This window comes from Pteropus medius, unplaced genomic scaffold, assembly GCF_902729225.1.
Source record: "Pteropus medius unplaced genomic scaffold, Ma_sr-lr_union100, whole genome shotgun sequence".
Taxonomy (NCBI): Eukaryota; Metazoa; Chordata; class Mammalia; order Chiroptera; family Pteropodidae; genus Pteropus; species Pteropus medius.
In genome coordinates, this window is record NW_024346667.1 from 17,754,591 (window position 1) to 17,766,948 (window position 12,358).

General features: G+C 32.6%; 2 protein-coding genes across 2 annotated transcripts in view; one reads left to right on the forward strand and one right to left on the reverse strand.

The window, feature by feature from the left end:
* The window catches only part of LOC120613195 (probable ATP-dependent RNA helicase DDX60), a 78,330-nt gene extending 67,178 nt beyond the window's left edge, over positions 1 to 11,152 (forward strand). Inside the window, exons 35-38 of the mRNA XM_039875784.1 lie at positions 2,658 to 2,800; positions 3,936 to 4,087; positions 9,686 to 9,748; positions 9,842 to 11,152. Of these exons, the coding sequence (XP_039731718.1) occupies positions 2,658 to 2,800; positions 3,936 to 4,087; positions 9,686 to 9,748; positions 9,842 to 9,941 (458 nt within the window). The 3' untranslated portion in view covers positions 9,942 to 11,152. The remainder of the gene's footprint in view (positions 1 to 2,657; positions 2,801 to 3,935; positions 4,088 to 9,685; positions 9,749 to 9,841) is intronic.
* The window catches only part of LOC120613388 (annexin A10), a 60,240-nt gene continuing 57,423 nt past the window's right edge, over positions 9,542 to 12,358 (reverse strand). The window contains exon 12 of the mRNA XM_039876134.1: positions 9,542 to 11,830. Within this exon, the coding sequence (XP_039732068.1) occupies positions 11,762 to 11,830 (69 nt within the window). The 3' untranslated portion in view covers positions 9,542 to 11,761. The remainder of the gene's footprint in view (positions 11,831 to 12,358) is intronic.

The window sequence follows — 12,358 nt, forward strand, 5'->3', positions numbered from 1 at the left end:
TAACTTTAGAAATACAAGAAAAGGAATATTGGCATATTTAGAAGTGGTCGTCAGTATGCTGTACTTTTTTGAGTACTTTGGGGGATATTAACGAAGTTAAGGCTTTGCCCAGGACTTTAAGGAAAGGACAGAATAACTGAAAAAGAAAATAAAAATATAAGGAAAATTCGTATGTCAGATAAAGTATAGGGATTGGAAGTAGAGAGTACACTCAGTGCCCTAAGATAAAAAGGTAGGAGAGAGAGCTCAAAGGTGGTGGAATTCCGTTTTCCTCACTTCCAGAAGAAGCAAGGAGAAAAAGGGAGCAGTAGGGCTGATTTGGTTTGTTCATATTTCTGGATAGATTATTATATTAGGATGTGTTATGATAGGATTATTATTATATTATATTATTATATTATATTACAGAAGACTTATAAAAGACAAAGAGAAAATGGTCAGTTTATTCAACCATAGAAGGAGAAATTACCTCGTAATAAGTAAACTTTGTGGAAAAGAACCGAAGTGTCTCCGGGCAAGTTTCTACAGTTGGGTTTGGAGGGGTGAAAATAATTATCTTTCTTCTGTATTCTTCTCTGAGGTGGTTTCTGTGGTAGACAGATTTACAGTGTCCCACCAAAGATGTCTGGGCCCTAAGCCTGGGAAGCTGTGAATATGTTATGTAGCAAAGGGAGAACTAAGATTGTAGATTGAATTAAATTTTGAATCAGTGGACCTTGAGATAGAGAGATTATCCTGGATTATCTGTGTGGACCTATGTAATCATAAGAGCTGCTATACGTGAAAAAGGGAGACAGGAGAATCAGAGTTAGATGTAATATGAGAAAGATTTGACTAATCATTGATGGCTTTGAAGATGAAAGGAAGCCACCTGCCCAAGCCTGTGTGGCAGTCTCTGGAAGCTGGAAAAGGCAAGGAAATATATTCTCCTTCAGAGCCTCTCAGAAAGAGCAAACACAGCTCTAACTACCCCTTGGTTTTACCTTAGTGATAAGTCATTTCAGACTTCTGATTTCCCGAACCGTAAGATAACAAATTCAGGGTGTATTAAACCACAAAGTTTTGTGTTAAATTACAAAATTTTAACTGTTAAAAACTGTAGGTTACTTATTAATAAATCCAAGTCATACATTTAATGTTGGAGGCTTAAGGGTAAGACATTAAACTGTTGTAGTTCTCTCCTAAACTTGGGGTCAACTGAACAATTAATATGGGAGTAATATGGATGAGGCAGAATTAGAAAACATGGTTTCCATTTTCAGTTAAATGTGTTTCATAAAGCATAGCCCTGAGTGAAGCTGTACTTGCCTGTCCCCCAAATGAAACACTAATGCCCCTGTCTTGTCAATTCTATCCTCGAGGTTACCACACATAATAGAGAAAATACTAGAATATATATTCTTAGAAATCAGGTGGATCTGAAATAGAGAGAGAGACAGAGAGAGAGAGAGACAGAGAGAGAGAAGTAGAGAAAGAGGCAAAGAGATAAGACACAAACACTCTAAGATAGAGAGGGAGAGAAGGCCATCACTAGAAATAGATGAAAACAGAGAAAGAGAGAGAGACAAACGCATGGATAGAAAAACAAGAGAGACAGACATACAGAAAGAGAGAGATTAACAGAGACAGACAAAGAGAGTGAGACTGAAAAAGAGAGACAACAATATAGAGAATGTGGACGGTAGAAAAGGAAAATCATGACAAAGTGAGGCACAGAGAGCAGCAGAAGAGAAGCAATGAGCCATTCGGAGAAATAATGAGACACAAACAAGAGTATTATTGTCAGAGAAAGATGTCAGAGAAGAAGAAAGGAAGATAGCAGGAGGAATAGAAGAGATAGATTAGAATAGATAGATAGATAGATAGATAGATAGATAGATAGATAGATAGATGAAGACAGACAGACAGACAGACATAGGTAGATTAGATAGATAAATAGATAACCATTAGAGAAGGACATGACAATAGCTCCTTTTCTCAACTCACTACTCAGGCCCAGGGTGACATGAGTGAGCTCCACAAGACCTAGAAACATTCCTCTATTACTTTTGCATCCTGGTGAGTGATGTTGGAATATGAATGATAGAGTTAGCATAAGAAGATGAGCAATGATGTCAATTTTAACTATATTAAGAGAAGTTTTTCAGTTTTTGTAGCTCCATAGCATCTTGAGAGAAATTAATTGATAATAACATTCATTTTAAAGGACAGGTAGATGCTGCTGGATTTTGCCCTAGGATTCTCAGATCCACTAGTGTTTAATGAAGCAAGGTTTCCTAATTTGTAAATAGTGTCTAATTTCTGAGTGGTTGGATATGGAGTTACACAGACCAATTCATAACTACAAATATAGAATCACTAGCAGATACTAGAATGATTTTAGTTTAGGCGGAAAGCCTTCTCAGTGATGATCCAGCAATATAATCCTTAAATTTTCATCTTAAATGTTTTCCTTTTTAAAAAATTTTTCAATGATTTGCCTATTAAGAATGATATAAACAAGTATCATTTGTTTTAAGTAATTTGTTTAATAAGAAATCAGTTTTCAATTATTTTCTTTTTTTTATTACAGTACAACCTAATATTTTCCCCTGAATCATTTGAGACAGAGTAATCAATTATTTTCTTATTTGATTTTTCATTTGATTTATTGTTAGATTTTTCCAGTAAAGAATGTGAAGATTCTGAACTGGTCTCTCATTTGATGCCGGGGACTGAAAGTAGAACTGCTGTCTCCCCGTTTGCTTGCCTGTCAGATATAACTGATCAAGATTTATTTGATATGGATGTGGTAAATGATGTATGTAAATTTTGGTGTGAAACTTTCTTTAATCCTGTTTTTCATTTAAGATAAATAATTTTTATGTGATTCTAATACTAGCAAAATGTTCAGTGAAACAAAGCCATTTTTCTCTTACTCTAGAATGGCAGTACTTTTCTCTGAAATTATTATTATTATTATTATTATTATTATTTACTACTTCAGTAGTTTTAAAATAGAAAAATTGAATTAGATAAAAAAAAAGAACGTTACTTTCTCAATGACCTATCATATATCAATATGTCTTAACTGTATGAATCACTATGGCCTAAGCCCTTGCCATGCCAGGTGTGAACCTTAAACCATATCTAGTAAGTGATACTGATACCATCTGTATCAGTATCACTTACTAGATATGATAAATCTTGGGAGTCAGCTCAGAACTATTGAGATAAAAATGCATGTTAACATTGGAGAAGCCCTGCTATAAGCCACTTGAGGGCAATTCGTATTTGTCTTCATTTTTGTGATCTGACACCTAAAAATGGTGTTTGGGACAGAGTAGAAACTCGATAAATATATATCAAATTTTTAAAACTAATACAAGAGCCACTTTGTTTACTGCCCCACATAATTACTGCTGGTCCTACCTAGATCCTGATACCTTATCCATAGCATGCTGATTGGAAAATAACTTCCAATCAACTGTGATTATACCAATGGCCAAAATCAGATACGTATATCTCGAAAGAAAAAAATAGATGAGTATAGAAAAAAAGAACAAGACATCATGTGTAGCTGATACCCGTATAGGTTTGTAAGCTTGCAAATATTTTTTCAGGAAAAATGAATTTAAAAAAATATTTGTAATATATTTCTGAGGTTGTAAAAGTGACTATATAACTTTGAATTTTGAGTTAGAGATATCACTTTCATGATTTTAAAAAGTTTTAATATTTTGAGTACTGATGTTTTTACTGATTTTATTTGGTTATTTATATCAAAGTTTGGAGAACCTTAATACACTGAACATTTGACAATATTTTATTAAAATTTGTTGGGTTATTGTTTTAGTTAGCTAGATGTAATAAACCATAGTAATCAAATTTTATAATAGATTGAGGTATATCTCAAAAGAAAAATGCAAATAATCTAAAATCTCTGCATTTCTCAGGTTATGCTACGAACAATTTATGTCAATGTTGAAAACGTTCCTTTCCTTTCCTTGGTAAAACGTAATAGAAATGGAAGGAAGTGTCCATTGAATGGTTATGCATTGAATTTCTACAAAACCGGTTCCCTGTCAGCACTCACTGTGGATAACGGGTAGGACCTTTTTCTATTTTAACACTCTTTACAGACATAAGTGCTTTTGGAATTAATGTTCATCATGCTGTGGCATTATAACTTATGAAGATAATTTTAAGATGCAATAATTTGAGTCATGAAGATATGATTTACTTGGAACTACTTTTAAAATGCTATTTATTATTATTATTGAGATGAAGTTCGCATAACATAAGTTAACCATGTTAAAATGAACAATTCAGCGACATTTGGTATATTCATAAGATTGCACATAAACCACCTCTATCTAGTTGCTAAACATTTTTATTAACCCAAGGACACAGTCTGTATCCATTAAGCAGTAAGTCCTTTTCCTCCCATCCCACAACTTCTGGCAACTGCCAATCTGCTCTCCATCTTTATGGATTTATCTATTTTGTGAGCGTTCGTGTCTGACTTCTTTCACTATAACATTTCAAGATTTTAGCATTATCAGTACTGTACTCCTTTTTATAGCTGAATAATATTCCATTGTATGTGTATATACAAGTTGTTTATCTAGGTGATGAACATTTGGGTTGTTTCAGCTTTTGGTTATTGTGAATAGTGCTGCTATGAACATAAATGTACATGTATTTGTTTGAGTACTTGTTTTCAATTCTTTTGGGTAAATACTTAGAAGTAGAATTGCTGAGTCATATAGTAACCCTATATTTAACTTTTTGAAAAACTGCTGAATTATTTTCCACAGCAATTGAACCATTTTTCATTGCACCAGCCATGTACAAGGTTTCTAATTTCTCTATAATCTCACTACATTTATTTTCATTAAAAAAATTATAACCATTCTAGTGGATGTGCGAAGTGATATCTCATTGTGATTTTGATTTGCATTTCCCTAAACACTAATGATGTTGAGCATCTTTTCATATTAGAAAAAGATGTATATATTCTTTGTATATATTCTTTGGATAAATGTCTATTCAAGTTCTTTGACCATTTAAAAATTTTTTCTCCAGATAACCTACTACAATATTTTTTAATTTTATTTTATTAGTTTCAAGTATAAAGTACATAGGTTAGACATTTAATTTTTTAATTTTTCTTTTTGTTCTTGAGTGTAAAAGTTTTTTATACATTTTGAATACTAGATTCTTATCAGACATATGATTTGCAAATATTTTCTCCTTTTCTGTAAGTTGTCTTTTCATTTTCTTGATAATGTCCTTTGATAAACAAAAGTTTTAAATTTTGATCAAGTCTAACCTGCCTATTTTTTCTTCTGTTGCTCATATATTTGGCATCATATCTAAGAATCTATTCACAAATTCAAGGTCATGAAGATTTATCCCTATGTTTTTTCTAAGAATGTTAGAGTTTGGGCTGTTATATTCAGATTGTTAATCCATTTTTAATAAATTTTGGTATATGGTATGAGATAAGATCCAGTTTCATTCATCTTCATGTGGATATACAGTTGTCCTAGCACCAATTTTTGAATTCTTACCCTATTAAATGGTCTTGGCACCTGGTCAAAAATCAGTTGGCCATAGATGTATAGATTTGTTTCTAAACTCTCAATTCTACATTAGTCTTTATGTCTATCCTTATGCCAGTACCACATTGTTTTGATTACTATAACTTTTGAAATAGAGAATTGTGAGTCTTCTAATTTTGTTCTTTGTAGTCAGTATTGTTTGGTTATTCATGGTCCTTTGCAATTTCGTATGAATTTGAGGATGATTTTTTCCGCTTCTGCAAAAAAGAATGTGAAAATTTTGATAGGAATTGCAATGAATCTATAGATCACTTTGGGCAAATTATCTTCTTAACAACATTAAGTCTTTCAGTCCATGAACATAAAATGTCTTTTCATTTCTTAGGTCTTTTTTAATTACTTTCAGCAATGTTGTAGTTTTCTATGTAAGTCTTGAACCTATTTCATTGAATTTATTCCTAGGTATTTTATTTTTTGGATGCTATTGTAATTGGATTTTTTGCTTTAATATCCTTTTCAGAGAGTAACTTACTTGTGTATAGAAATACAACTGATTTTTGATTTTGTACTCTACAACTTTCCTAAATTTGTTTATTAGGTCTAAGTTATTTTGTGGATTCTTCAGGATTTTCTATACATGAGATTATATCTGTGAATAGAGAGATTTTTACTTCTTTTCCAATTTGGATGGTTTTTTTTCCTTCTCACCTAATTGCCTTGGCTAGTACTTCCAGTAAAATGTTGGATATAGAAATGGTGAAAGCAGGTATCTTTGTTTTGTTCCTGATCTTATAGGAGAAAACTTTCAGTCTTTGATCATTTTGATGTTAGCTGATAGGCTGTGAGGTTTTCTGTAAATGTCTGTTATCATGTTAAGGTAGTTCTCTTAGATTCCTAGTTTGCTGTTTTCTTGTTGTTTTTTTTTATCATGAAAACTTTTTTCAAATGCTTGTATTAACCGAGCATCTATGTGGTTTCCCCTTCATTCTATAAATATGGCTCATGATGTTGATTGACTTTCTTGCATTGAATTTTTTTTCATTCCTGGCATAAATCCTACTAAGTCATAGTACATAATCTTTTAAATATGCTGTTGGATTCGGTTTGCTGGTATTTGGTTGAGGATTTTTGCCTCTATATTCATAAAGAATATTGGCCTATATTTTTGTTTTGTATTTTTGAAATGTGTTAGTCTGGTTTTGGTATCAGGATAATATAGACCTCATAGAATGAGTTAGGGAGATTGGTGTTAATTCTTCTTTAAAAGTTTGGTAGAATTCACCAGTGAAGCCAGCTCATCTGGATTTTTCTTTGTTAGGACATTTTTGATAACTAATTCAATTTCTTTACTTCTTATAAATTTTATTAAATTTTCAATTTCTTTTGAGTCAGTTTTGGTAATTTGTATATTTCTAGGAATCTGTCCATTTAACATAGATTATCTAATTTTTTGGTGTGGAGTTGCCTGTTCATAGTACTCTTATATAAATCATTTTGTTTCTATAGCATACGTAGTAATGTTCTCGTGTTCATTTCTGGTTTTATTTATTTGCATCTTCTTTTTTTTTTTCCTTTGTCAGTCTAGCTAAACCTTTGTCAATTCTGTTGAATTTTTCTAAGATCCAATCTGTTTTATTGATTCTCTTTATGGTTTTTCTATTCTCTATTTCATTTATCACCATACAGATCTTTTTTTTTTTATTTCCTTTCTTCTGCTAGCTTAAGTTTTAGATCATTCTTTTTCCGGTTCCTTGATTTAAGATTTTTTATTTTTTCAACATGGATATTAATTGGTATAAATTTCCTACTGAGCACTGCTTTCTCTACATCCCATAAGCTTTGGTATGTTATGCATTTACTATCATTTGTTTCTAAGTATTTTCTAATTTTTCTGTGATTTCTTCTTTGACCTATTGTTCGTTTGCTATTTAATTTCTATATATTTGTCAATTTTTAAATTTTTCTTCTGTTAATGATTTATAGTTTCACTTCATTGTGGTTTGAAAAGATACTTCGTATGATTTTAGTATTTTAAAATACATTGAAACTTGTTTTGCAGCCTAACATATCATCTCTTTTGCATATGAGAAAAATATATATTCTATTGTTGTTGGATGTAGTCACCTCAATATGTTTGTTAGGTCTAATTGGTTATCATATTGTTTAAGTCAATTTTTTTCTTATTGAGCTTCTCTCTAGATGTCCTATCCATTATCGAAAGTGGGGTATTAAAGTCTTCAATTCCTATTTTAGAATTGTCAGTTTTTCCCTTCAATTCTGTCAGTGTTTGCCTCATATATTTGGGGTTTTTTTTCTTGTTTGTTTGTTTGGGATTATATAATTGTTTTATCTTCTAGATGAATTAACCCTTTTGTAAATATATAGTGTATATTTTGTCTCCTATAACAGTTTTTGACAAAGTCTATTTTGTCCGATATTAGTATAAGCCCCCCAGCTCTCTTTTATTTACTATTTGCATGGAATATCTTTTTCATCCTTTCGCTTTCAATATCTTCATGCTTCAGAATCTAAAGTAAGTCTCTTATAGACAGTATATAGTTGGTTCATGTTTATTTTTTATCTAATCAGCCAATCTATTGTTTCTTTGAATAATTTTATCTATTTACATTTAAAATAATTGCGGATAAGAAATGATTTACTTTTGCCATTTTGATGTTCATTTTTGTAAGTCTTATACCTCTTATTCCCCTCAGAGATAGTTTCTGATAATTTTATCTGTCAATGGGCACATGTTTATGTTTCTTTTCATGCTTCAAAAACTTTTTTGAGGACTGTACATTTTGAAAATTATAATGTGGTAATTCTAAAATTTTCTCCCTTCTCAAAGTTTATTGTTTTTGTTTCTAGCTGTTGTTTTGTTTAGTGACTTTTCTAAACTATTTTTATAAAGTCTGTAATCCTCATCAAATGTGATCTCTCTGAAGTCCTATTTCTTTAGTTTGTATTCAGCCAGTGTTTTGATTGAGATTTCTTTAAACACAAGCGGGGAGAGAGAGAAAGAGAGAGAGGAGAAGGAAAGAAGAGGAGGAGGAGAAAAATGAAAATAATTTTTCTCATTCTTTGTAGCCTGGCTCTGTGCTGGGATAACCCTTGTAGCACTTAGTCCATTTGTAACTCTGCCTTACCCTTCACCTCCTGCTTGCACTATATCTAGGGACCAGTCAGGGGTGAAAGTTTATGGTCCTATCAGGTCTTTCTGAGCATGTATCCTAAACTAGGCATGAGCATAGCTTTCTAAATTTCCCAATATATGTATTTTAGATTCTAATACATATATGTACTCTCTCCCAGATTTTTCTCACAGATTTTCATTACTCGATTGTATTGACTCAGTTGTAATTTTTGCCCTAGGCAGCTGCAAGTATTTCCTTTGTCTTATCATTTTTCCTCCCTGAGTGAGTTCTGAGGTAGGCAAAACAAAAGCAAACACCTCATTCAGTCCTTTAGCCAGCTCCCAGACAGGTTAGAACAGATAACACATTCCTTGTTAATAAGGCTAGTTCTGCTTCGCTGGAGCCAGGGATTAGGGCCACACTGGGACACAGGATGCTGTCTCTGAGACTGTCCCTAAACTGGGAGAAGGGTGGGAAAAGGGCAGATAAAGATGTCACAAAGCGTTTCTACCTTGTCTAACTTTTTTCATGATTTAAGTTCAATTTTTGGCTATTTTCCAAAATTCTGACAAAATTGATTCTGATGGTTTTTGTTTTTATTTTTATTTATGTTCTTGTGGAGGGATGAGCCCTTGGTGCTGCCTACTCCATCATTTTCAGTGACATCACTTATATTTGGCACTGTTTTTAACATATAGGAAGTACTTAACTTTAGTAATAATAATGTACTACTACATAAGAGCATTAAATGTCATATTTTTTTAGACAAATGATTAGTGTCTCTACTATTTTAGTCGAAATAGTGCTAAAATGAGCATGGTAAGTAAAATACTGGATGCAAAGGACACAAACACTTCTGTGCAGTCTTTCCATATCTGTTTTTATTTTGTCTCTAGAAAAGCCTGCAATTCATTGATAATTTGTTATTTCTTTTACTGTAGATTGATAATACATCAAAAACAAATTTATTCTTTTAAATGTTACTTTGTCTTTTTTCCCCTCTAGGTTAAATATGGGAGATGCTTTTAATTTAATCAGAGATTTTGTACTCGTTATTCAGTCCATCAGGTATAGTAAACATTTCTGCATTTGAAGTTCATATAACCAGCATGGAACATCCAAATAACAATGATAATAATTTAAACACTTAATCTTTTACAGGATTTCACTAAGTGAATTATGTGATGATGAAGATGACAATGTTGTGTTAGCATTTAAACAACTAAGTGAAGCATTCAAGACCAAACTTAGGAAAAAATAGAAGACTGACAATGTTAAACTTCACGTACTGTGCCCTAGAAAACAGAGATGATCAAGAAATTTCCTGCCTCTTTGTGTTTCAGGAAATGGCTTACTAAAAAGAACCACCCTTTCTTATACGACTTAGATTTGACTTGCAGGTGACCCCCTTGTTTACCTATGACAATCCTCAACACACCCTCCAAATTCCCAGTCTTTGTCTCATAAATGACTAGCTGAACCATTTTCTCCTGCTGACCAATCTGGACAAAATGCCCACTCACCTGACTTGACCAACTTTAGTCAGGCTGTCTCCTCCCCATGATCCTGAACTTTAATCTACCTTTAGGCTCTTCCTAAAAACTGCCTGGAGGTATCTCAGATCACCTGTCCCTGATCAACTGGCCAATATCGAATCAACTGTCCTTTATCAACCAACCTTACCACATATTCACTCCATTTTCTCACACCTGATTATTTCTAGTCTTGTTTTCTTGTCCCCATACATTAAAAATCTTTTCTGGCTAAGCTTTGAGATCCCTGAAAATTCCACAGTCGAGTGTTTTTCCTCTTGAATTAACTTCCCTTTCCCTATTGCAACAGACCTCTCCACTTACTGCAGTAGTCTTCCAGAATAAACTAAGTTGGAATCTTGAAATTGATTTCAGAAGTCTAAAATGTCTCATATTGTACCCGGTCATTGTGTGCTAAATATTCTGTATCATTCTTCCTGTCAGATACCAGATTCTGAGTATCAGATTTTTCATTTCTCCTGAGACCAATAGAAATGTATCTCTAGGAAATTGGCTATAGGCTATTGAAAAATGTTCCATATGGAATAAAGCACTGCTATCAGCTTCACCAGTTCATCTAGATTTATTGCATATATGTCCTCACTTCCCTTGCCTGACTTCATCAATCACTTCTTCCCATGATCTAGGTTTTTGTGTTGCTCCTTGCTTATGTTGGGAGCCCTCTGTAGTGGACTCATCCATCCCTATCTCTGATTTTATTCTTGGCTGGATTGTGGCATTAATCTAGGTTTTCCTCCAAACTGACCTCGGTGAATATTTTTCTTTTGCTGTTCTTAATTTACTAAATGTTGAGACACATAAAGGACCAGGCTCTACTGATGGGACAAAGGATGTGATAATTTCCAAAAGGCTTTGATGCTGATATTAAGAAGTGTAGGCAAAAGCATTGGGCAAATAGTTGGTTAGGCATCAACACACACACAAAAATAGCTAGAGATAAATTGCCTTTACCATAGTGGTTGTCAAAAGCATACACACACAAGCACATATGCACACATGCATGCACACATACACACATGCATATATTTTTACTTTCAAGTTTCTTGCACATCTAAGTCTGATAAGCATATGTCTGACTGCATTTTGCTGTTTTATACTTTTCTTTTAAAGTTGGCTTTAGATGTTCACTTTAGTTGTATTGCATTTGTGCAAGAGTCTTGAAAATTCTTCTGTGGGAGCACACGGTTTTTGATTGTCTCCCAAAACATGCTAAGGACAGCTATAAGCAGAGTCTCTTATTGTAGAGAGTTGATAGTTCACATTTAAATAAATTTTAGTTCAATGCAATAATTTTTTATTAGTCCATTATACACCATTTAAAGAATTGTTGGTTTAGCTAGTAAGTGAAAATTCAGTTTCATTTAAATTTGTCAATAGAGTTTTCTTCAGTTTAGAATAATTTTCAAGATAGAAGAGGAAATATTCTATAGTTTTGTTCTAATGCCACTAACAATGCAAATTTATGACAAAATCTCTATTTTGACGTGTATAAAGAGGAGAGCCCAGTCCTCCAAAGCCTGCCCTTGATTTAGTAGTCTTCAGCATCCCCAGCACAGATGGCAAGCAGAGCTTTCTCGTAATGCCCCGAAGCAAAATTCTGAAAAAAAAAGTATTTGAAATAAAATGTCATAGTATTTCTAAAAAGAACTGTAATTCCTCTGAACTACAGTATGAAAGATTCATGGGCCATTAGCTTTTCCAAAATTATTTACTTTTTCATGTAAAGATTTAATATGTCCTGAGAACTAGTCATAGTGGAAGTTATTGAAAAATAATACCACAGTTATAGTCAATAGTATGAGGTTTTTATAAAGTTGATTGAACCCTAATGTGTATTTATGAGAAGAATAAATTGCAGTAGAAGTAAATCTTCTCTTCAACTTCAGAAAGAGGTGTCCTAATGTTATTGCTATAAATCAGTGTAATGACTAGAGGGCAAATTGGCAATATGCCTTAAAAAGTCATAAAAACATTTATGTTCATTAATGTAGCAATTTTACTTTAATAAACATAACCTAAGGAAATAGTTATCAATTACTAATGAGCACAAATATTTGTTCTAAAGAATATACACCATATTATGTATAATAGTGAAAAATTAAAAAGCAACATATAATAATGCAGG